At 36.0% G+C, this 26,747-nt stretch overlaps 1 protein-coding gene across 29 annotated transcripts; it reads right to left on the bottom strand.

The window, feature by feature from the left end:
- Nucleotides 1-8,256: 8,256 nt before the first annotated feature.
- On the bottom strand, nt 8,257-24,465 carry LOC105040091 (putative disease resistance protein RGA3). Of its 29 annotated transcripts, none has more exons than XR_012137857.1 (8): nt 20,994-24,465; nt 20,254-20,848; nt 19,918-20,120; nt 15,906-15,993; nt 15,431-15,491; nt 13,451-13,686; nt 12,738-12,784; nt 8,257-9,853 (listed from the first exon to the last, which is right to left on the bottom strand). XR_012137857.1 is itself a non-coding variant. In XM_073250688.1 (8 exons), exons 1-7 carry the CDS (start codon nt 24,393-24,395, stop codon nt 13,461-13,463), a joined length of 4,434 nt encoding a protein of 1,477 aa, XP_073106789.1. In that variant the 5' UTR covers nt 24,396-24,465; the 3' UTR covers nt 9,927-12,784; nt 13,451-13,460. The 29 variants fall into 29 exon arrangements, 17 of the variants coding, with proteins under 17 accessions (XP_073106789.1, XP_073106797.1, XP_073106787.1 ...); XR_012137856.1 differs by lacking the exon at nt 8,257-9,853 and adding an exon at nt 9,927-10,164; XM_073250688.1 differs by lacking the exon at nt 8,257-9,853 and having other exon boundaries at nt 9,927-12,784; nt 20,994-22,858; nt 23,000-24,465.
- Between the last annotated feature and the right edge of the window lie 2,282 nt (nt 24,466-26,747).

Here is a 26,747-nt window from a genome sequence, read left to right as displayed (position 1 = left end):
TTGTTGTTTGTGTCTTCTTATATTTTAGATGGTCAATTTGGAGATATTGCAGCTTTGTGGCTCCTAGCACATCTTCCTTGTATGCTTCACGAAAAACTTAAGCGTATAGGTAGCATCTTTATACCCAACTTTCATAGTGTGTTTGTTGTACGATGAAGATAAATGGTCAATGATAGATCTTCTACTTTGAGGAAGGTCATTGTTGTAATATGAAATATCGACACTTTTGTTCTTATCCTATGATGTCATGACAACCATCAGATGTCATGAAATTTGTTTTGCGACTCAAGTAGGATAAGCTCCCTCGTATTCCTACTTTAATTTGTTTTTGAACCATGAATAAATTCGAGGTTACATGCAAACACCCTTAAAACTTAATCTATTGTATCACATAGTCTCAATTATGATCACATAAAATGGATCATAATCCTATGTTCATAGTCTAAAGTTAACTCAGATTGTAGTGTCCTTCATTAGAATTAATTTGAGAAAGAAAGAGCAGCACCCACTTAAGGCATCAGAGAAGAGTTTTCAATTTCTCTTGTTTTTGCCTACATACATTAGAGTCGTATCTTCACAATTAGATGAGATAACCATCACAAGTAACGTCCCTCTTCATAAAAATATGAAGTTCAAAAAAAATAACTTCCACTAAGTGAGCAGTTTTTGCTTTACAAAACTACAAATCACGTGTCTCTCTTTTTGAAGCTTGAAGTGGCAACATGGGCTTGGATACGGGTCTGATTCTTTGAGTCTATCATGGATGGTTTATTTGCTTCATCTCCCACTCACACATGATGGGATTAAGTTCATTCTTAACCACTGCAACTTTCATACTAAACAAATAGACCGTGTGACCAGTGCATACTTTGAGAGCTCAAGTACTATACATCTATTAGGATAATATAGCTCCTCGATTGGTGGAGTTAGAGTAGATGCAGTATGCTGTACCCTAGATCATTTATCACATTTACATCTCTTCTTATCTCATTAAATGCATTGGAGTTCATAATTATGTCATATCACTTAGACAAACATAATTGACTAGTCAATGAACACAACCAATATGATAATACTCAATGATCTTCCTCTTCTCTTGATTCTCTCGATCTTAATTTAATTTGCTTTTCCAGGAATGCTCCGTTAGACCATATCTAACATAGTCCTTTGGCAACACCCTAAGATAGCAAACATTAAACTAAGTCTTAAGTAACAGATCGGAGTCACGAGGGTATAGGTAAAGATTACTTATAATCTTTAGGATCTCACACAATAACAAGCAGAGATCTTAACTTGTATTCCCCTTATTAGACACAAGTACACGTGGCATGAATCATATGCTACGGTATCATCTCCTTTCCCATAGAGCATATGTCTCTATATCAGATATCGTACAGATAATAGTTCAGACACACTCAATACCTAACTTTGAGTTCCTTAGTCTACTCTATCTTTATACATTGGAACTCACATCTGGCATTCAAGACAGATAATGTGACTCAATCACATAATGTGACTCTTTATTCTCGTTTCACTTGAGACGATTTTTCATGTTATAAGTTTAAGCTCTCAATATTATCATCTAGATAATAAAACTTATAACAGTCTCATCTCCATTTCCACTTAGGTCATGGAGGCGATTGCCTGTGTGAGGAGGCTAGTCTTCTTATCTATCCAACATACTTCTCATAATAATTGGTTTATGTACTCAACATAAATGTGTATGTATGTTTCATAACAAATTGCAATTAAACGTCAATCACATTACCACAAACAATATTATTTACATGAACATGTTGGAAAATAAATTCAAATACAAGTACATCAACATCTACGCAAACCCAATGACTTTATATGCCTATGGAAAACATCTTTTATAATAGACTTTGTAAATGGATGTGCTATCATCTCGTATGTAGAAATGTACTTCATATTCACTTCTCTATGTGCAACCATGTTCCTAATAAAATTATATTTAATGTCTATGTGCTTGATTTTTTTATGATACTTGGGGTCCTTCATATAAGCTATTGTTGCTTGACTATCACAATTCATAGTCATCGGGTCAACAGTACTGTCAGATACTCCCAAGTGTATCAAAAACCGCTTTAACCAAACAGCCTCTTTCACAGCAGCTGAAAATACTACGAACTCAGCTTCCATTGTAGATAGGGCTATACATGATTGTTTGTTATTGCTCCATGATATGGCGTCATTATTCAGTAAGAAGACTTATTCAGAGATAGATTTTCTCTCATCCAGATCTCTTCCCCAGTTAGCATTCGTATAGCCTTTCAATTGTAGATCACCTCCTTGATAACACAATGAGTAATCAACTGTGCCCTTGAGATACCTTAGTATCCTCTTCACTACTTTTCAATGTGTTTGCCCAAGCTCAAATTGATATCTACTTACCATGTTGACTGCATTGCAAATATCAGGTCTAGTACATATCATAGCGTACATAAGGCTTCCGACCGCATTGGCATAAAAAACATTTCTCATCTGATCCTTATAAAGTCTTAGGACATAACCTTCGGCTTAAAACTTCACCTTTGAAAATGGGAGTATCTATGGATTTGCAATCTTGCATATTGAATCGCTTTAGAACCTTCTTAATGTACGACTCTTATGAAAGAGACAATAACTTCTTTGAGCAATCCCTTGAAATCTTAACTCCAAAGATATATACAGCTTCGCTCATATTTTTCATCTCAAAATTAGATGATAACCATCCTTTGATAGTGTTAATATACCTCTTATCATTTTCGGCCATCAGTATATCGTCTACATACAAAGATAAGATAACAAATTTATCCTTAGACTTTTTGGTATATACACAATGATCCTTATTGATCATAGTGAAATCATATGATATGATTGCATTATGAAATCTTATATACCATTGTCTAGAAGACTGTTTGGGACTATAAATTGACTTCAAAAGTCTACACATTTTGTGTTCTTGGCCTTCTTTAACAAAACCCATGGGCTGTTTCGTATAGATTTCTTCCTCTAATTCTCCATTGAGAAAAGCAGTCTTCACATCTATTTGATGTAGTTCAAAATCCAAGTTAGCCACCACAGCCAAAATTAATCTTATCGAGGTTAACCTTACAACAGGTGAAAAAATTTCCTCATAATCTATTCCTTCCTATTGTGTGTACTCTTTAGCCACTAGATGAGCTTTGTATCTCTCGATACTGCCGTCTGCCTTACACTTTATTTTGATAACCCACTTGTTTCTAATTGCTTTACATCCCAAAGGCAAATCGACCAGTTTCCAAACTTGGTCTGATTCATAGACTCCATTTCCTCTTCCATTGCCTTAATCCATTTTTTCTTAGTAGGATATAAAAGAGCCTCATTAATGTTTCTTGGCTCCTCTTCATCAGGAGTAACGATAAATGCTTCTCCTTCGATCTCAAAACGTCGATGGGGAACACTTTTATGACTCATTCGTCGTAGTGGCATTGACTCTTCAATGACTTGGTTACTCCCACTTGGATCAGGTATCTCAGTTGGACTCACTTTAGGGTGCAATTGTGAATTCGAAGAAACAAATTTATCATTATTCAAATTACTCCCACTCGGAAGTATATCCGATTGAATTTCTACAGTGAAAACATCCTGACCAAGAGTTTTGTATAGAGATAAGTCTTGACCTATCTCACTTTGCCACAAAAAATCGTTCTCTAAGAACGTGACATCTCGTGATTCAAATTCTGTTATACTTCCATTATCTTACTCACCGATGAACACATATCCTTTTGACTATTCTGAGTATCTTATAAAAATACATTTCTTCTCCCTCGGACCTAATTTTCCAAATTTATGGGAAGGTTCATGAGCAAATGCAGCATAACCCCAAGGTTTCATAAAACCTAAGTCTAGTTTGCCTATCATCCATAACTCATATAATGTGGAAGTAACAGATTTGGTAGGCACTCGATAAAGTACAAATGTGGCTGTTAATAGTGCATCACCCCAATAGATAATTGGCAAATTAACTTGTGCTATCATTGACCTAACCATTTCTAACAAGATTCTATTTTGTCTTTCCGCAACACCATTTTATTATGATGTATCTGGAATAGCCAACTGTCATTCTATTCCTCTTTCATCACATAATTCTCTGAACTGATCAAATCAATACTCTCATCCTCGATCAGTTCTTAAAGCCTTTACTTTTCTGTCTAATTGATTCTCAACTAAATTCAAATATTTTATGAAGCAACTTAAAGCTTCAGATTTATGAGATATCAAATAAACGTAATCGAATTGGATAAAGTCATCTATAAATGTGATAAAATAAATAGCCCCATGCCTAGCCCTTACATTCATTGGACTACATATGTCATAATGAATTAATTGTAATAGAAATTCAGCTCTCGTTCCCTTTCCAAATGGTTTTCTACATATTTTTCCAATTAGGCAATATTCACAAGTAGACAATTCTACCTTATTAATACTATCTAATAAGCCCCCTTTGGCCAGTCTTTGCATACATTGTTGACCTATTTAGCCAAGTCTAGCATGCCATACATTCACATCATTCAAAGACTCATCAGAAGATGTAAATAAGGAAAAAACATACATTATTGGAATCATTAACAATATCCAACACAATGAAACCATCTAGAAAATATCTAGAACCATAAAAACTTGAATTTAAAAACAAATTCATGCCACATCCATGGAAATATACAATGAAACCATATTTTAGCAGTACTAAAATAGAAACCAAATTCCAACAAATTTTTGAAGCAAACAGAACATCATGCAGGATTAGGGTTCGACGGCCATGCATGACTAACTTGCATGTGCCAATCCCCTTCACCTCTACTTTGGAGTTGTTCCTGACATAAATCCATCTCGCCCCATGTGGGAGTCTCCGAAAATCTATGAAGACATCTCGATCCTTCGCTACATGATCTGTCGTGCCTGAGTCTACAGTCCACAAAGGATTAGATTCAGTAAGCAAAATAGAACTAGAAACATTTATTGCACTTTTAAGTGCTAAAAGGCCGTTTATCTTTTTGAGCTCAGTACAGTCACGAGCAAAATGTCCCTTATTGCCACAGTTGAAATATTTGACCTTCGTAATGTTCTTTTTCTTCCTTTTAAGAGGACCTTTTGCTTTCTCATTCTTTGGTTTCTTGTTGGCTGCACCCTTACCCTTTCTTTATTGGTTCCCATCTTGGTTTTTGCACTTGCGTCCCTTACCTCCTTGAAAGCTGGAACCGGCCATGTACACGTCTGTGCTTGGCTTGCTGAAGCAGAGGCATTCCTCCTCTAGCTCAAGGTGATGCAGAGCATCCTCCATATTCTTAATATGGATATTGTGGATCAGGTGCATTTTCATATACTTCCAGCTGTTAGTATCACCGTCTGGACTTGCTGCTCATCGTTAAGATATGACCGACATCCTTCAGCTCATTCACCATGTTAGACATGACCCTTAGATGTTTTTTCATGTCATGTTTAGGATGCTTCTTATAAGTGTCGAACTTAATGGTGAGAGCCCTCAGTTTGGTGACTGATATGCTTCCAAACTTTTTCTTAAGTGCAGGCCATATGTCCTTCGCAAAGTCAATTTTTTTGAATTCCTGCATAATGTCATCATCCATATTGCTTAGCAACGTAATACGAGCAGTTGAATTTTTTTTCTTCAGGCATCATACGCCTCACTGTCCCTCCTATGCTGGGCCGTATTTTCAGTTTCAATCACTTTCATGATAAGGTTAAGAGCTTCAAGAGCCTCTTGCTCCTCTGGCACATACTGGATCTTCATGCTCCAGATTTCATAATTGTTACCATTGAGTTTTTCACCTTTGTTACGCTCGGCCACTATGTTTTTCGCAGCTGATGCCATTTGAATACTAATGTTCTATATATAGACATTTTATACACATTTATTAGCACCTAATAACATACATACATCTACCTTAACACTATCAATTATGCTAACAATTATTCTACATTAGGTTTAGAATCGAAAGTTCACTATATTCTTAATTATCATCTAATATCCTAATATATAATAAAAGTAACATAATTAATTATGTAAAGGTAATATTCTTAAATTCCTTAAATTTGAGAATCTAATAAATTTATTCAATAATAAATGTATTAAGTTTTCCTTAATCTATATTTAATTTTCATAGAAAATAAATAAATAAAAAAAATTAGAAATTGAACAATAATATACAAATATGTGAAAATAAAATAACATAATATTTATAATCACAAAACATATTGTTCAACATTCTAAACAAAAAATAGCTAATAGCAGAACTAACATAGTTCAATTCATAGCAAAAACAAGGAAACAACAATCAATTTTCATATGAAGTCCAAGTAACTGGAATTGAGTTAACAAGATCATCATAGAGGCCTTCGGAAAACTCGTAAACTACTTTTGGCAATATCGATTTTACCAAAACTCTTCGATTTCCATCACGAAGAGACAGTTCCAAGAAAGAACATGAATTCTTTCTAGCTACTCAATTAACATATTCCTAGATCAAGCTCTTCACAGTGCATCAATAGGATCCAAGAGCTCTCTGACTCTCCTTACACCAAAATGAATCTAGGACCTTTTTTTGACTAGGTATTCGTAAAATCATTCTTAGAGCCCTATATTTCTCCAATTCAATTTTCAGACCACCTTCCCAATAATTTCTTGCATTAAACCATGTGCCCTAATGACGAGGTTCACCAGTTGAACCAATTCATTATTGGTGTTTGTAGGATCCATTTTCATATGGATCAACTCATTGATCATTTTGTCCACCCTAGTCCTTTGCTGAGCAAAAAAAAATCTCTTCGGAGTTCTCATGACTCACACCATTTTCTATAACAAATACAGAAATAAGATCCATTGAAATACCATTTTATTTTACAAAAAATATGATAAACAATAATTATAAAAAAATATTTCTAGTGATCAATATTTTTATGTCACCAATATTTTTAATATATATATATATATATATATATATATTTGGATCTTAGTGAAATTTTTTTTTAGTGGAAAAATCCATCCCAAAACCCCGAAGGAACCAAAATATCATAAGAAACAAATCCCTCATAGAAAATCGCACGAAAATAGATTGGGGCGTGGCCCCCTCTTTTGAATTCAAAATTCAAAGAACCTCATCTTTTTTTTTTTTATTTTTCTTTTTCTACAAGCTCCTCTGTTTCATCGTAACAAAAAGGCTTATCCAGGAGGGACGCAAGCCTCTCTGTTTCACTATAGCAAAAAAGTTTATCCAGATGGGGTGCACACCCCTCTGTTTCACCGTAACAAACAAAGCAGCGTTCCCTTCTGGATCTTATCCAGAAGGGGTGCGCTCCATCTTTGTAACAAAAATAAAGGCGCACCTTCAAACATGGCCCGATGATCATGTTATCAAAATTCCAGAATTGAAAAAAAAAATCATAGATGCAAGTTTAATTGTTCTAGCATACATACATCTTGTTATGCATCGTATTTAGACTAGTATAAACAATAATCTGGCTCTAATACCGATGTTAGATTTTTGAACCATGAACAAATTCAAGGTTACATGCAAACATCCTTAAAACTCAACCTATTTTATCACATAGTCTCAATTATGATCACATAAAATGAATCATAATCAATACGTTCACAGTCTAAAGTTATCTCAAATTGCAGTGTACTCCACTAAAATTAATTTGAGAAAGAAAGAGCAGCACGTATCTTCACAATTAGATGAGATAACCACCACAAGTGGTCCCATTTTCATTTAAATATGAAGTTAAAAGAAAAAAAAACTTTCACTACATAAGTAGCTTTTGCTCTACAAAACTGTAAATCATGTGTCTCTCTTTTTGAGGCTTGAAGTGGGAACATGGGCTTGGATAGGGTCTGGTTCTTTGAGTCCATCATAGGTGGCTCATTTGCTTCAGTTGTAATATGAAATATCGGCACTTTTGTTTTTATCCTATGATGTCATGACAACCATCGGATGTCATGAAATTTGTTTTGCGGCTCAATTAGGATAAGCTCCCTCATATTCCTGGTTTAATTCATCTCAGGTTAGTAAGTCCTGAAACACTGAATCAACTTTAGTTTATACGAAAATATATACAATTTATTTTTTGAGTTTAAAATGTAAGTAACTTATTTGAGAAAAGCTTGTGGTTATGCTGGAGCAAGCTCCTAATAGGAATGATCGGCAAATAAGGCTTGAAAGTCTCAACGTGAAAGAACTCAGAGATGGTAATTATTTAATGACTTTACGCAGCAGACACCTTATCCATGAGCAATAAACCGAATTAACAACAAATGGTCACAGCAAAGTACAGACCACCGAGCAGCCGTATGTGCCTGCACTGAGAGGCCATTACTGCACAACGTCCCTCACTTGAACATAGAAATTTCTGAACTCCATCCCATGTAGCTTTTGATGCTTAACATTACCATCCATAATGTTCGCACATTCCTTTTTGTGAGGTGTTGTGGATTCATTTGAAGTGAGTTTCTCCATGCATCTACATTTTATATTTGGCCTTTCCATTGTCATACATATTTCATTTTGCCAAATAGAAGCTACAGAGATCTGTATCGACAGAATATTGTCTGGAATAAATTTCTCGGTCGTTTGTGCACATGATACATATAACAGCACAGGCAGCCATATAACATCTGTTGATAAGAAACTCTCTTCAGTTGGGATTTCTCAGACAAGAAGGTCACTGAATATACCACGTGTATGAAGAAGATGTCTAACTGGTAAATTTGGGGGCTGAAATCAATATCTCATACACAATATGCACAAAGATTGGGAAGGCTCCCGCTGCAGCTTTTGAGCAGAGATCTAGAATAAGAAGGCGGCTTCTTTTTTTTCTTTTTTCTCTTTCTTTTCTTTCTTTTTTTTTTACTTTTTCCCTTGTTTTTAGAAAAAAAAACAGGGAACTGGGGGCAAAGGGAGCCCTTTCCACCATACAATTTATGGAGAGCAAGAAGACAGCATAAAGCAGAAGGAATTAATAAAAAAGATTTGGAAGAAAAGGAACTTTGAGGGCCCTGAAGCAAAGAAGAGAAATTTCTTGACACAAAATCATGTGCCTGCTGAGATCTAGGGGAACGTACGGCGGCCCAAACCATGATTTCCATCACTGCATTACTCAGCACCTAGGTCACAGGATGGCTTCTCTTCAGGAAAATTCTTACATCTTGTCCATGCCATGGATTCCAATAAATAGTCTAGAATAACTGATCCATCCTCTCCTGAAGCTCTTTTTTTTTTATTCTCTTCAATTGCCAAGACGTCCACAAGAAAAGTAGGGATGGAGGATGATCTTTAATTTTCACACAAATCTGGACCACGAACCAAATTCTCTTGCTATAAGAGCAATGCAGGAACAAATGGCTCCCTAACTCATCTGCTGCACCAAAGAGGGAACACAAGCAAGAAACCTGCCATCCCATTCTTCTCAGAACATCTACTGCCTATAATCGATTTCTCAGCACCAACCAGCAGAAGATTCTGATTTTTCCGGTGCATTCCCCTTCCACATGTCACTATAATACAGGAAGAGCACCATCACTGTTAATGAATTGATAAGGGGGTCTCACTGAGTATGTTTGGTCTGCTGTGAGTCTCCACAGTAGTTTATCCTCACACCATCAGGATGCACTGAATGCAGCAGATCATATAAGCTTCCAAGCTTCTTTCTTTCGCCTAGAGGCACTGGCAATGCTCCCCACCTCCCTTGTGAAGCCACAGATACATTAGATTTTACACAACCAAATCCAAAAGGTCAGAGTTCTGCAAAACTCCATAGTGGGAGTGCACTTACAAAGCTCCACATCTCTGCATATCTGAGACCACAAGCATCACAGATGCCATGCTCTAATGTTATAAGATCATAAAGTGTCTCAGGCACATTTGGAAGATTATAAGTACATGCAGAGTCCTAAGGATTTAGATTCACTTTAAAAATTCCAGAGTTCATGCAAATATCCAACACAACTAACATAACAGACACAACTGTAAAGAATCTGCCAACCATTCCTTGAGTAACTCACAGCATGGCACAAAGAAACACTTCACTCCAAACCCATTCTTGAGGAGGTAATTGTAGAGTGACAGCAACTGCTTCTCATCATTGCCTAAGCTCCTTGTCTGCCAACTGGAAATGGAAGATTGCAGAACCATAGGTATGACCCCTTCATTGGTTTCTCTTTCTAGTTATGTGCTTATCTTTATATCTCACTAATTATGTGCTTTTACTCAAAATAAGCAGCTAGAGAAATTCTCTTTTTGGTCATAAGAAAACAGCAACTTCACAAGAAGGAAATGAAAAAGGAAAAAAGCTAGACACACAAACTTCAGAGGGCATCTTATACATTTATTTGTTTTTTTGGAGAGAGAAGACATCTATTTTTATCATTTACATCATTGGAGTCTTCCAATTATTTTTGCTTGGATAGCATGACTAAGTTTTTTTTTTCCTGAGACTAGTGGGGCTAATTCCCCAACTTTTCTACCCTATACAACCTTTGGGGCTGACTCCAACCAAAATCGCACTCCTGACTTCTTGCCTAAATGGCAAGAGATGATGCAATGCAAGCAAGTGCTCGGCGGTATGCTTGTTTAGTAATTGATCCTTCAAACTTGTCTCAGCTCCTCTTCTTACCATGCTATCCTCAAATTTTGTTACGTGCCTTTGCAGATACTCCAACAATGTTTCTCAATAGATAAATCTATATACTTAACACTGCACACAATTCATGTTATTCTACAATATAACATCCATCCATTTCAACATTTTTTCCACAAAAGATGCTCATCTTATTTGCTTTGGATCTTTGTTCACTGGTATGGGACATGAAGCATCAGGTCATATTTTGGTTATGCCCCTCCTGGTCAAATATGATCTATTATTTTAGTGACTATATCTAATATTTGGGTAACCAAATACTGTGACCATGCTATATCAAACAGACACTTAGCTAAATCAGTTGGCTATACAACCTTTTATTTGACCACATGCTGTATGTGTATCCTCTTATCTTTATTTCTGGAGATTGAATGTACATTGTTCTGCTTAAACATCATAGAACATATGAAAAACTGGATTCTTATATCATCAAAATAGTTTTTTTTTTATTACATCTTGTGTCTCAGCTACAGCTACTAAAGATTCATGTAGATGTCTAAAGCCAAAAATATAGTAGTTTGAGCAAATGCAAAAGAGAATTTAGTAGTACTTTATTGCTTAGGAAAAAAAAATTTAATATTCTTGATGCGTTAGGTCCTATTGCAAAACTGATAGAAAGGTCAAGCTGAAGCTAAAATTATGAGATGGCTAAAATGGCAATAAGTTGTTTCTCTTATCTCTCTTTTGTCCATCTACATTGGACAGGTCTCGCTAAATCTAACGGTCCTCCAAAAATGGGATCTTGTTTCTTAAAATTGTTCCAAAGTAAAATGACTTCTTCTTACAAACAGAATGTCTTGTCCAATCAACTTGAGATCTGATATGCAGCTGAGGCACAAGATTCATGGCATTAGGATGAATGTTGCATCTCATTATGTTCTAAGAAGAATATAAATTTTGCTATAGGATGGGACTCAGTAAGTATACATCTTGCAAGTTCATAAGAGAACAAATTAATCACATTATATCCCCCCAAGAACAGAATGATCTGCAGGAATCGGTAGATGGGGTTATGATTGGAAAACATTCATGTGTGACGTTCTGCGTAGAATATAACTGGCATCGCATCTTTTTTCAATTCAATGTGAGCATAACATATCTGTCTTTCTATCTTGTTTTTCATGGATGTGGGGTGGGTAATAGTCCTTGGTATCAGTCCTGTTTTCTTCTTTTAATCTAAGTTCTTTCCATGCTCAAGGAATCTAGAAGAGTGGCTCAATAGTTACTCAAGTTTGCTTAATAGAAATGTAAGACAAGTCTCACCTTGATCAAACTTGGTTTTTTAGTATCCCATTCCCAGTGCTGGGAAAAAAAAAAGGATCAATGCACACATGACAAGTTGACAATGTCAGTCATCCTAAGACCAATCCTAGGATCCACCTTTGTCAAATGTATACATGCAGATGCATGTCAACAAATTTTGATGCGTTCTAAATTACTGTAGCTTTGGTTAGTGCATGTAACCAGGCAAGATAATGTCATAATCATGAATTCATGGTAATCATTGAACCTTTCTCCAACTATTTTGAGTCGGCTTTATGGATCCACATTCATCAAGTATTCTTATTTAGGGTGATCTCTAATGTTGTTCAGAGTTTCTCCATATCCTAGTAAACTCATGTATTGCCCATAATTGAGAATCCTTACCATTGTTGTACAATGTTCTTAAAGCTAGTGAAACTCAGATAAATCAGAATATCATATGATTCATATCCGATTATTGATTGGTAGATTCTATCATTACCATGAACAACTAGCTCCTCAGATTGGATTAGGTGCCAGTGGTGTTTAAACTACTAATAGTTCCTTATGAATGGGTTCAAAAGAACACTTAACATTTCAAAACTTTATATAAGCATGTAAAAATCAAGGTTCATGCATACTTTTGTATGTGTCCTGACCGAAAAAACAGTTTGCTTGTGCTATCATCAATTTGCAAGATATAAAACACAGCAAGTAGCAATCAGAAGCTGCAACTTTTTTTTTTTTTTTTCTAACTTTATTTTCAACAAACACAAACAAGAATAGTGGAGAAGCCATACCCGAAGATGCTTTAGGCCTGAACCTACTGCATTACAAGTGCTACCTTGTAAGATCATTTAGGAAAGCCAAGGTCATTTTCCAAAAAGTTAAAAAATAATTAATGCCAAGATGATGCCAATAAATAAACAATCAACTCAGACAAGAAATTAATTTCGTATTTAACACATTACACATTCTAGGAAGATGACAACAATTTGGTTAATGTTGACAGGAATTCAGATATCAGTGCCCATAGCCTTGGTAGACATCTAATAGCACAGTGTGTGCCATGCAAGCACATATTCAATTCTGTATCAAAGCAAAAAACTTAAAATTTGTTCTTACTAAAAATAAAAATAAAAATAGATATAATGGAGCTGTGCCAATCCTTATCAATGGTTCTACATTGTTATTCACTGAGGACTGCAAGCTGCAACCAAAGGGGAGCCCAAGCTGTAGGAATTGATCCATGATGCAATCAGTTGCTGATAAACATTTAATTTAAGTCATTTAAAGCAGAAAATCATATTTAATTTATTTTATTTATTAAAAATTTAATACTTCCTTTTATGTTTTACAGGAAAGGTGATCACCGATACAAAGAGTCCGATTTGCAGATAAAAAAGACTCAAGTTTGAAAAAAATTGGACTTAAAATAAAATTTAAATAAAAGAAGGATGCATACGGTATTATAGAAAATGAAGATACTATGCAAGGAACCCAAAAAGGATATAGGCGTCATTTTAAAGAAACAAAAGTTTCTTTTTGTAATTTGGAGCGTAAACAGCTAATGTCATGCGGCATGGGTTCACGCGGTCGCGCAGGCGAGCGCGCGGGCAGGAGCAGACGCGTGGGCGGACGCGCTGGCGGGCGCGGACGCACGGGCGCAGCATCGCGGCAGCGGGCGTGGCAAGTGCGGGACGGCGGGTTCGCGGGGAATTTGGCATGGCGGACACAATGGCGAGGGATCTGAAAATTAAAGGAAAAAATTTAATTCTTGAAAATGCTTCAAGAGAAAGAATTTGTATTTTCTTTATCTGCTTGTGATATTTCCATCTCATCCATCCATCTTTTAGTCTTTAGTATTTTCTTTAGTCCCACATCGAAAAACCATGTAAAACTTCTCTCTCCTAACACCTATAAAAAAGCTTTTGTACTCCCATTGGAGGGGGAGCCCAGAAATTCTTCTAGAGCCTTGCATAGAGGAATAGAAAGGGACTAATCCATGAGCAACTAGGCTAGCAGTCTTGGGAGTGGAGAAGAAATTTTGTAACGACATAGAGCGGTTTTATTGTTCTAAACTTTCTTGTATTCCTTTATATGCAATAAAGATTATGCTTTTTATTTAAATCGTTATGAGTTCTTTATTTGCTCTCTTTCATATGCTTTTATTTATGTTTTCCTGTTAGATTAATATTAGGAACAACTTTTACTTTCCGGAGACGCGCCGTGATCTACGGGTACGGGACGTGCCGAGGAAAGAAGAGTTGTTTACCTAGTACTTTCCGGAGACGCACCGTGATCTACGGGTACGGGGCGTGCCGAGGAAAGATAGGTATTTTTTCTAAGATTAATCGCATCTATTTAATTAAAAGAAAAGAGATACAACTCTACTAGTGCAAAATTAATTCAAAACTCCCGAGCTCTTTATTTTCTAATTACATCAATTTTAAGATAATTTATTTTCTAAATCAAAACAACGCTTCTGTCTTTTAATCTCAACTTAGCCCAAGATCCCTGAGGATACGATCTCGACTCATCCTACCTACGTAGTGAGTAGAGTTATTTTTGGTGCTATCAACGACTACGCATCAGTTGCATCATCAAATATTGGAAATACAGCACTATTGTCATGGTCAATATATGTCACAGTAACATCTGACTGCCTTGCAGTAGACTCGAATGGCTGACAATCTGGAAAAGCAATGGCTATATCTCGTTGCTGAGGGCAGATCATAGGAGGCTTAGCTAACTATAGCTGCCATGGCCTTGAAGGACCTGGATCTGTAATGGATGTAAAACAGGGTCGGTTGGAGCTGCTCGATTCCATAGTCTCCATCCATGTCGTTAGATGATTAACCATCACAGAATGGGAGAATGGATGATTACCATATAATGGGCTCTTTTGATGATTGCAATCATTGTCTTCCATCTCGTAATACATCATTGCCACAAGCTCCTTGTCTGCCAATTGGAAAAGTAAGATTGTAGAATTAGAACCACAGATATGAGCCCTTCATTGGGACAAACTTAGAATCACATGTATGACCCCTTTATTGGTTTCTCTTTCTAGTTATGTGCTTAGCTTTGTATCTCGCTTATTATATGCTCTTAATCAAAACGAGAAGCTAGAGAAAATTTCTCTTTCTGGTTGTAAGAAAACAATGAGAAAAGAAAAAATTCACACTGGGGAAAGATTTTTTATTTTTTTAAAAATATTGAAGGGCTGCCCAGGAAGTCAGGAAAAGAGTATTAAGACTAGATTTCCATCTTCAAGAAGCAATAACCCAAACACACAGGCCTTGGAGTAGGGCTGAAAATAGGTTGGATATAATCTGGCCATATTCATTTGTTGTATATGTGTGTCATGACCCAAAAAAAGATTGCTTGTGTTATCATCAATCTACAAGAGCAGGTAGTAATGAATGCTACAAGTCCTTCTTATAAACCTAAGTTCTCAGCAAACATAAGCACAACAGTGGAAAAGGCATACCTAAAGATGCTTCTGTCTGAACCCATTGTATTACTGTTGCCTATTTGTGAAACCACTCCCTCTGCAGTTTGTACCAGTTAAGATCATTCAGGAATTGATGCCAAGATCATTTCTGACAAAATAAAAAATAATTGATGCCAGGATAGTGCCAACAAATAAACAATCAAGTTGGACAAGAAACTGATTTTTCTTTTTATTTAACAGATTATACATTCAAGGAAGATGGCAGCAATCGAACTTGGTTAATTTGGACCAAGGATCTAAATATGAGTGCCCATACCCATGCCAAACACTGCTGGCACAGTATGTGTGTGCGCAATGCCAGGACATGTTCAATTTTGCATTGGAGCCAAAAAGAAACACAAAAACTTAGCCTTTCTTCTTAGTTAAAAGGTTTAAAATAGATTTAATAGGGTTGTTCCAATCCATACCAATGGTTCTACATTGTTATCTACCAAGGAGTGCGAGCTGCAACCTGAAGGGAGCCCAAGCTGTAGGAATTGACCCATGTTGCAATCAGCTGCATCATCAAACATTGGAGATACAGCATTGTTGTCCACCCACTGGAAAAGTAAGATTGTAGAATTACTGAATTAGAACCACAGGTATGAGCTATTCATTGGTTTCTCTTTCTAGTTATGTGCTTTTCTCTGTATCTCACTAATTATATGCTCTTACTCAAAATAAGCAGTTCGAGAAAATTTCTAACGACTAGAAAAAAGAACTTCACACAAGGGAAAAGAATTTTAAAAAAAAAGGTTAAAGAAACATTGTAGGGTTGCCAGGAAGTCAGTAATAGAGTATTGAGACTAGACCTCCATCTTCAAGAAGCAATATCCCAGACACAAGCCTTACAGTAGGGTGGAAAACAAGTCCGATATAATCTGACAGCAACCATTTCCGTATCCAAATCGGATCAGCTTCAGATTAGAAATTTTGATATCTAATTAGATCCAGATTCACATTTGGATATCTAATTACATATTTTGATTTTAAATATTTTCCAATCTAGATCCAAGTACTTGGTAAAAAATATAATAAAATAAATTGTATAACCCAAGGGTCAAGCCAACATTCTTTAGTTTGATTGGCAAACCTTCAACCAATAGTCTACAACATGATTATTGCTTTATGTAAGTAGTTTATTTTATCTATCCTTAAGTATCATTTAATGTATGTTCACTATTTTTTACAAGAATCCTTTTCTCTTCGATAAAAAAATGAAATATATTTTATTTTATTCTTTATCATTATTTTAAAGCTTTATTGTTTAAAATGTCAATATTAATAACTTCTATATATTTTCTATATCTATATATAATTTTTCTTACAAGCTTCTTAAAAATAGATAATTCATGATCTAGACCCTTAACAACGTTGATCTCTGTGTAGATTTATACATAACCAGGCCTTAAATGTTTAGTTACCTATGTATTGTGTGCAATCTACATGGTAAATTCTATTCATGTCCTTTATGATTATATAAATTAATATTAATTTCCATCACTTAATTCTGCTAAAAATTTGATTTATAGGCAAATAGTATTTGACATATTTATAATAAGATATCAGAATATGCATACAGATAATATCCAACATATATCCATATCCATTCAGAATGACTATAGATACACTTAACTTTAAATTGTATCCATATCCATTTAGAACAAATTTGGATACTAATTTTGAAATCCATTTAGTATCCATATCCGTATACATATTTATTGAAAAAAATGGATACAAATATGGATATACCAATATCCAATCCATCCCCTATTCGTTTTCAGCCCTACCTCACAAGGTGTCATATACATGTATTTTGTCTTTTTTAAGACATAGACAACCATTTTGATCCTTTATATCATTGGAGCCTTCCATTTATTTTTGCTAAGATGGAATGATTGTCTAATATTCTTTTGCGACAATAAGAGGGCCTGCACCCCCACCTTTCCTAACATATACCCACCCCCATGTTGGGGGATGAGTCCAACTGAAATCAAACCCTTGACCTCTAGCCCAAGTTGCAAGAGGTGATGCCTTCCAAGCAAGTGCTTGGTCATACGGCTCTTTAGCAGTTGATCTTTCAAAATTGCCCCACCTCCTCTTGTTACCATGCTATCCTCAAATTTTTGTTATGTGCTTTTACATTGTTTAAGCAGATACTCTAACAATGTTTCTCATTTGATAAATCTTCATACCCAACACTTCACACAATTCAAGCATATTATTCTACAATTTAACATGCATCCATGTCAACATTTTTTTCCTTGAAGTGATCCTAATCTTATTTGCACTGGTTCTTTGTCCTGTGGTATAAGACATGAGGCATCAATTCATATTTTCATTACGACCCTGCTGATCAAATATGATCTATTTTTCCAATGACTGTACTGAATATTTGAGCAATCAAAAATTGGGACAATGCTACATCAAAAGGCTAGTTAGTTAGTCAAATCAGTTGGCTATGCAACCTTTAATTTGACCACGTCATGTGTAAATCCTCTTATCTTTATTTCTGGAGATTGTTTGTACAATGTTATGAGCAAACACCATAGAACATAACAAAAACTGGACTGCCTCATATCATCAAAATAAGTCTTTTTGATCATGTCTTGTGTCTCAGCCATAGCAGCAGAAAGGATTTGGGTTAATTTCTAAAGCCAAAAATATAGTAATTTAAGCAAATGCAGAAAAGAATTTAGTAGTACCCTTTTACTCAGGAAAAACAATTAGTAGTAATATTGATGCAACAGGTCCTATTACATCATTTATTGAGAGGTCAAGCTGAAGCTAAAATTATGAAATGGTTAAAAGGGTCATAAGTTGTTTCTCTTTTCTCTTGTCCATGTGAGTTGGACAAGTCTTGCTAAATCTACCTGTTCTTGATAAATGGATTCCTGTTTTTGAAAATTGTTCCAAAAGAAAAGAGACTTCTTCATGGAAATAGAATGCCTTGCCCAAATCAACTTGAGATTTATGATGCAACTGCAGTAGTAACTCAATGGCATGTATGTAACTAACTTAGGATGAGTGATGCATCTTATTATGTTATAGGAAAAATATACATATTGTTACAGAATGGGACCCAGTAAGTATACCTCTCGCATGTTCAAAAGAGTAGCAGCATAATGTTGCTGTTCGCCCCTATCTTTGAGGAGTCAATCATCTTTACTAGAACAAAATGATTGCTGGAAACACTTGATGAGTTCAAGATAGAAAAACATTATCTGTGACATTCTGCGTAGAATGTAATTGGCAGTGCATCTTCAATCTTTCTTTCATGAATTTTTGAGAACGTAGTAGTCCTTGGTATCAATCTTTATTTCTTCTTTTAATCCAAGTTCTTTCCATGTTTAAGGAATCTTGAAGAGTGGCTCAATACTTACATAAATTTAGTTAACATACGATATGCCTCACCTCTCCTGACTGTAATTCTGGCGTGCAAAATGCTGGGGAAAAAAAAAATGTACAAACATGACATGTGGACACCTAGAATATGCCATTATTCTAAGACCAATCATAAGATCCACGCTGGTCAAATGTATGCCTGTAGATGTCTGCTAACAATTTTTGACAGGTTCCAAATTCTTGTGGTATTGGTTATTGAACACATCCAGATGTCATAATCATTATAATCATCAAGCCTTTTTCCAACTATTTGGGGTCAGCTTTATGGATCCTCATTCATCAAGTATTCTTATTTAGGACTATTTTTGAAGTTATTCCAAGTTTCTCCATATCTTGGCAAGCTGATGTACAGCTCATAATTGAGAATCACATTATTTATTGTTAGATTCTATCACTTACTATGAACAACTATCTGCTCAAATTGGATTACTCGCCGATGGTCCTTAAACTACTAATAGTTCCTCATGAATAAAAGAATGCTTAGATTTCTGACCATTCTACAAGCATGTAAAAATCAAGGTGCATTCATGCCTTGTATACATGTGTCATGACCCAAAAAAACAGATTGCTTGTCTTATCATCAATTTGCAAGCTATGAAAGCAGCAATCAGAAGCTACAAGTCCTTTTTATAAACATTAGTTCTCAGCAAACACAACATAACAGTGGAAAAGGCAACCCAAAGATGCTTCTGGCTTGAACCCACAGTATTACTGTTGACTATTTGCAAAACCCCCTCCAATTGCAGGTGAGATCACTTGGGAATTGATGCCAAGATCATTTCCCAAAAAAAAAAAAAAATGATGCCAGGAAAATGCCCACAAATGAACAATCATGTCGGACAAGAAACTGATTTTTTTTATTTGACAGATTATACATTCAAGGAAGATGACAGCAATCAAACTTGGTTAATGTTGACCAAGGATTTAAGTATTGGTGACAATAATCATGCCAAACACCCACTGGCACAGTATGTCTATGTGCCATGCCAGCACATGTTTGATTTTTTATTGAAGCAAAAATCAAATAAAAAACCCTAAAATTTTAATAATGGATTTAATAGGCCTGTGCTGATCCATACCAATGGTTCTGCATTGTTTTGTACCGGGCACTGTGACCTGCAACCAGAAGGAAGCCCAAGCTGTAGGAATTGACCCATGTTGCAATCATCTGCAGCATCAAATCTTGAAGATACAACACTGTTAGGACGTTCAATCATCACACAATTCAACACCTGTTTCTCCTGGGTTCCATCATCAATTGTTTCTTTGTTCTCTGTTTCCTCTGCAAAGACAGATAAAGAAATAGAGCAGTTGGTGCCAGCACAGTTACTAATTTGGCAAGTAGACAAAATGCAAGTATAGCTCATTTAAAAGAGAACCAAGATTGCAGACTGATAATCAGCAATTAAAGCTACCTGAATGTGGAGGATTGAATTTCATCTCCAATTCTCCTGCAATTTCAGCACATGGGTGAATAAATGGCCGCCAATCATCTTGTGAAAGCAGGAGTTGAGGGCATCGCTCTATTGTTAAGAATTTGGGGAAGAAAAGGCGATCCAGCCCTTGCACCATTACGATTTCAGGGCAATTCACAATCTGCAGCTCCTCAAGTGCATAACGGTTCTGCTGCACCAACTGCAAACACCTTAGGTTCTCACAACTATCAAGTACCAAGGACTTGAGCATCGATGGGAGCACCTCATCTCTCAAGAGTCGGACTCCAGGACAGTCCTTTATAATCAATCTTTGGAGAGATGTGAGCTCAGGCAGGCCCTCTAGTGGCAGGATGTGCATGCAACTCCATATGGTCAGCTCTTCAAGTTTGGCTTGGGGTCTTTTTATAAAGGATTCCCAAGAATTGCTAAAAAAAAGATGTGATCTAGGCTGTAGCAATGCAACTCTGCTAGTAGATGACTCATCAAATCTATGCTCGGTGGATGTCAAATCATGAAACCCATGCATTATCTTCTCCCATGAGTTCGATATAGTCAGCTTGTTGCCTGAAACGACCTGGTGCATTAGCAAAAAAGAATAAGAGAACTCAGTTGGCACATGTGTTCCATACAGAAGCTTCAGACATACAATCAGAGAATGTATAATTGTGTAAGTCTCTGAGTAATCAATTGAAGCACTTCAAATTTGGGATGGAGGGTACCTGAATGCAGTTGATTTTTTGTATTTCGCACCAGTTAACCAATCCAGGGCAATCAATAATATCCACATGGTGAGGCATAGATGAGAGCTGATCTTCTACGTGGATACAAAGTTTAGGACAATTTTGTATGGTTAATTCTCTGAGAGAAGTAAGGTTTTGCATTCCCGACAGTGATGTCAACTGTTGGCACTCCTCAATATGCAGTGATTCAAGTTTGGATGGTAGTCCTTCCTCTGCTAAGAGTAGGAGTTGAGGACAATTTATTATGGTTAATAGTTCAAGAGAAGTGAGGTTTTGCATCCCCCGCAGTGATATCAACTGTTGGCACTCCTTAATATGCAGATCTTGAAGATTGGTTGGTAGTCTTTCCTCTGATAAAAGCCGGAGTTGAGGACAATTTATTATGGTCAATAGCTCAAGAGAAGTGAGGTTTTGCATCCCCCGCAGTGATATCAACCTTTGGCACTTCTCAATATGCAGATCTTGAAGATTGGTTGGTAGTCCCTCCTCCGATAAGAACCGGAGTTGAGGACAATTTTTTATAATTAATGCTTGAAGAGAAGTAAGGGTTTGCATCCCCGGCAATGATGTCAACCGTTGGCACTCCTCAATATGCAGCTTTTGAAGCTTGGATGGCAGTCCTTCCTCTGATAATATCAAGAGCCGAGGACAAACGGATATTTTCAATTCTTTAAGTGAGTAGAGATTATGAAGGCCTGCTATGTATTTGAGCTGCTGGCAACAAGAAATAGACACCCTCTCAATCATAGATTTTGATATGGATGCATCCAATTTTCCAAGAGAGTCGTGAATGAATAGAGGAAGGGACCATACGCTTTGACATCCAATTATATGGATTTCTTGAAGTGATGCAAAGGATAAAGGATTTCCCACCCATTCTGGAAAAATGGAGCCACCATACCCATTTATAAGCAACTTTTTGAGGTTGGCGGGAGGTTGAAGATACTCAAGCACGGCCTCCTCCCTTTTTTCATAGGCTGGGACATCCTTATTTTCCTCAAGAAAAGCTTTTAGATCTAGTCCATCATAATACCAATCATGTTCGCAGTTGGCATCCCAAAATAGATACAACCGCTTAAGTTTATGCTTATATTTAAGACCAACATCCTTTGCATCCTCTATGCTGACCAAGTTCCTGAGACCTGAGATGCAGAGATCTCCTTGGAGGTTCACCAGGTCCTTTAACACTCCTATCCCACCCTGCACTTCATAACGTCCACACAATCTCTGAAGATTTGTTAGTTTTTTGATTCCAGCTGGCAGACAGAGAATTTGAGCATTAGTAAGGATTCCTATGCCACTCATTATCCCTTTAAGTTTGTTGCACCAATGAAGATCCAAAGTCTGCAGGCTGCGTAGCTGACAAACTGATTCAGGGAGCCTTTTAATACAATGTGTCTGTAGTCTAAAGTATCGTAGGTTAATAAGGTTACCTGTGCCACTGGGTAACTCTGCAAGAGCATCACATTCAAGGATCAATGTCTGTAGGTGGTAAAGGAGGCATACTGATCCAGGGAGCTTCTTAATAAATTTGGATGTGATATGTAAGCAACGTAGGTGTTTCAGGTTACTGATTGAATCGGGCAACTCATCTTCACTTTTCCAAACAAATGTTAGAGTCCGTAAGCATTCTGTCCTCAGTAGAAGCAGTGAAAATTGGGTTACTTCTTTTATCATCCTATAGATAGACCCAAACCGAGCCGAGACTAACAAGGTCCGTAGGGCCCTAAGATTTTGTGAGCACAGTGATTTCACTAATTCTTCTTCACCTTGTATGTATAGATGGCGAACCCCATCGGGGAAACAGGGTAGCCAGTTGTCCACAATTGTGTAGCACTCATTTCCTGCAATTAATTTTGCTAGATCATGTATCATATCATGCATTTTAAATCTACTATGACCAACGTAATTAAAGGAATCAAAGAATGATCTTCTTAGCAAGTCATTAAAACATTCATCTCCGATGTCCTCCATTGTTTTCCTACCTTGAGGGGGGATGTAACCTTGTGCCATCCACAATCTGACTAAAACATCTCTGTCAAACACATAATCCTTTGGAAACATGGAACAGTAAATGAAACAGGGTTTTAGATGTGGTGGCATGCGATTGTAGCTTAATCTAAGAGATGCCAAAGTCTCGTTGTCCTTGTCTAGTTCCCATAGATCACTTTGTAAGACATCCATCCAACTGTCTTCGTCTATCTCGTGTCTTAGAAGGCTTCCCATTGTCTTCACCGCCAATGGTAAACCGGAACACTTCTCGACAATCTGCTTACCGATATCTGCCAAGCGTGATTGTTCTTCAGATTCTCGGCCAGCAAATGCATAATGCTCGAATAATGACCAAGAATCGTCTTCAGACAAGTAGCCAGGATGATAAGGATGCACTGTCTGCATGATCTCCGCAACCGAATCGTTCCTACAGGTCACGATAATTCTTACTGTTTCTGCTCCAAGAAAAGGGATTCTTAAGGACTCCCAAAGGCTCTGTTGCTCATTCCACACATCGTCAAGCACAAGCAACACTCTCTTCCCCTTCACATTTTCCTTGAGAGTAACTTGAAGTGTGCTGAGTGGTGTGAGATCACATGAAATTTTCGTAAGAGACTCAATTATGGCCTTTGTTAGCCTTGGAACATCAAAATCATCGGATATGCAAACCCATCCAGTGAGATCAAAACGTTCTTTTACCTTGGAGTCATTGTAGACCAGCTGAGCGATGGTGGTTTTTCCCAGTCCTCCCTTGCCGACAATCGGAATGACAGAGATACCACTTCCCATACCCTCAGAAAACAGCAAATCAATTACCTTCTGCTTGTCATGTTCCCTTCCATAAATACTTGACTCGTCCACCATGTGGCTGGTTGGTGGTGGGCGCAGAGCTCCGAAGACCCGTCGCTCTCCATCTTCCTCTCTTAATCGGAGGCGTTCCCGATCCTCCGAGATCTCATCGAACCTCTCCCTGATCTCCCTGATTCTATCCCCCATGCCATCAGGAATTGAAACCTCTATGGTGGAAAGAGAACTACTTACCTCTTCCTCATCGTCCCCTTCTACTCGCTTCCTCTTGCGGGAAGCTCGGGCTTCCACTTGGGCTCGCAGTTCCTCGTAGTGGTACTCGTCCAGCACGTCTTCTGCATCATAAGCCACCTCTTTAAGCTCCTTCAGCCAGAGCTTGATGGCTTCTTCTCGTATCTCCCTCTCCTCCGCGTCATGGAGCACTGTCTGGATCCTCTTCAACGTTCTCTCCAGCCTCTTCAAATCTTTCAAGATACTGCTGCGTGGATCTGATGATGAAGATGTCGAGACTGCCCATCTATGAACAGAGCCCAATAGTTGGCTGGTTTTTGATAGGATGGAAGAGAGGAAAGCGCTCGCCATCGCACAATCTCGGTTTCCTCTCTGATCGGACAAGGCAACAAGGAAAGAAGGCTTTGGCTTTCCTTTAAGCAGGGGTCCAAATCAACGGCGCTAAAAGAAGAGACCACGAGTTTTTTTTTGATGAAATTGCCCCTGATTCCAGTTTAGCCGCACGCGTGCTTGACTTTGCTTCCCGTGCCATTTTTCCATTTTGAGGATTCGTTTGGTTGACGGAAAGTGCAAGGGGAAGAGAGATTTTCCGAAAAAGTTTTTTTTGTTTGTTTGAAGTTTTAAAAAAAAATATATTTTTTTTATAAAAAAATATTTTTTATATTTTATGAGAAATAAAAATTTATAAAAAAAATAAATTTTCGTATTTTTTATGATAAAAAAAATAATGATATTTTTTTAAAATATTTTTTTAAAATTTATAATTAAAATTTAGTAAAATATCAATGGAGGGTTAGAATGAAATACGGAATAGTAATATAATATTATATTAATATTATATTAATATTTATATAAATATAATATTAATATTTATTATATTTTAATATTATTTTAATATTTATATTAATATAATATTTTTATTAATATTAATATAATATTTATATTAATATAATATTATATTTATATCTATATTAATAAATTTATTATATTAAAATATTCATATTATATTAATATAATATTAATATATTAGTATTATATTAATACAATAAATTATTATGGTCTAATGTTATATTATAATATATTAATGTTATATTTATATTAATATAAATATAATATTAATATTTATATAAAGTTTATGAGTAAAAATATTTGATTTTATATCTACTAAGGATATAATAGGTATTTTACATAATTTTTCAAAAAAATAAGTACTCATTCAAACATAAGCTATTTTATAATAAGTCAACTTCTCATGATCAACCAAATATACCAAAATCTTCTTCCAGGAAGTAACTTTTTGGGAAGAAAAATTCTTTCGACAAACCAAACGAGTCTGAGAGAGAGAGGTTTCACAACTCTCTCATTTTGTCTCTCCTCTCTCTCTCTCCTCTTTCTTTCTTTCTTTCTACAATTATTTCGAGGAGTTGATTGAAATGATTCAAAGGATTTATTGTGGACCTTGATAAAGATATCGGGCCACCGATTATTCTTTTTAGAGCAATTCTTTGTGCATCATGTGCGGTGTAGAAACCGCACACCGCACATGATGATTCGCTCATACGCAGATCCAGAGACATTGGTGAGAAAAAAATTTTTTTTTTTGCTGGCTTCGCATGCGATCGAATCACCGAGTGCGGTGCGCAAAAGATTTCCCTTCTTTCTATAGTCTTGATATTTGGATTTAATTACGTAGGGAAGTAGTATACGGGCAAGAAAGCATCATGTAGTCTATGTTGCATATCCTCAATTCTTAAATTGAGGTGGAGAATCAGTTGAGTTTGTCATTGTTAAATATATTTAACTCTTAATAAATTTATATATCATATATTATTGATTCTAATTTGTATGGACTTTAGTGGTTGTGTACATTGAATTTTACAAAAGAATATATGATCTTGAAAAAACATGTAATTGAATTATATATATGAATGGTGGGCTGTGGTCCTCTGGATTAGTTACATTATTGATGTCATAGGAAAAATCGCACTAATTAATTCCTTGCCATCAGGTCAGATACTATAGATGCCCTGCCATAAATTAAAAATATGATATTGTTGGTATTGCACCAGGAACCAAAAATATAGTTGTGGCAGTCTAGAGTTGAAAACCCAAATATTATTAGATTTAATGTATATTAATTTAAGATAATTATTTGATGTAATTTATTATACAAAAGATATGCATTTGCGATGTATGTTTTATAATTATGGTATCTTGCGGTATGGAATTTATATAAGTAATGATTATTTGATAGTATCTCCTTTATTATTATTATTATTATTATAATGATGTGGATGAGTAGAAATTTTCATCTAACTGGAAAGCTCATATAATTTTTTCTTTTTTTTTAGAGTTGTAGGACGTTTAGTCTCGGATGGATCAGATGTAGAGTTCAAGCATCGGAGTTGTTAATTAGATAATTAATTTTTTTAATATCAATTAAATATTTGAATCTTTTTATAATTGAATCAATTCTTTTAATGATAGATTTATTTAATTAGATTATTATGGATAAATTTTATAACTAATTTAATTATTCTAATATTGTTATTGTGAATTTTGTTCATCCGATAAATTTTATATGATATTTAGGGCATCACCATTGCGATAGCCATAGCCGATGTGGGTGATGGATATGGGTCATCATAATATGTGATCGATTCAGGTGGATAGGAAGTGTCACTGGTTGAACAATGTGGTGAG

The sequence above is a fragment of the Elaeis guineensis genome, chromosome 1 (assembly GCF_000442705.2).
Source record: "Elaeis guineensis isolate ETL-2024a chromosome 1, EG11, whole genome shotgun sequence".
Classification (NCBI taxonomy): domain Eukaryota; kingdom Viridiplantae; phylum Streptophyta; class Magnoliopsida; order Arecales; family Arecaceae; genus Elaeis; species Elaeis guineensis.
The sequence above is the reverse complement of the archived record's forward strand: the minus strand, read 5'-3'. Positions and strand labels throughout refer to the sequence as shown.

What these genes read in the sequence shown, in the direction of transcription:
- LOC105040091 (XM_073250686.1), bottom strand. Translation starts at nt 24,395, where the DNA reads ATGGCGAGCGCTTTCCTCTCTTCCATCCTATCAAAAACCAGCCAACTA. An exon ending in AAAACAATGCAGAACCATTG is followed by an intron (nt 15,994 to 19,917) that starts GTATGGATCAGC and finishes TTACTTTTCCAG; the next exon opens with TGGGTGGACAACAATGCTGT. An exon ending in TCAGACAGAAGCATCTTTAG is followed by an intron (nt 13,687 to 15,430) that starts GTATGCCTTTTC and finishes TTTAATTTTCAG; the next exon opens with ATCCCTCGCCATTGTGTCCG.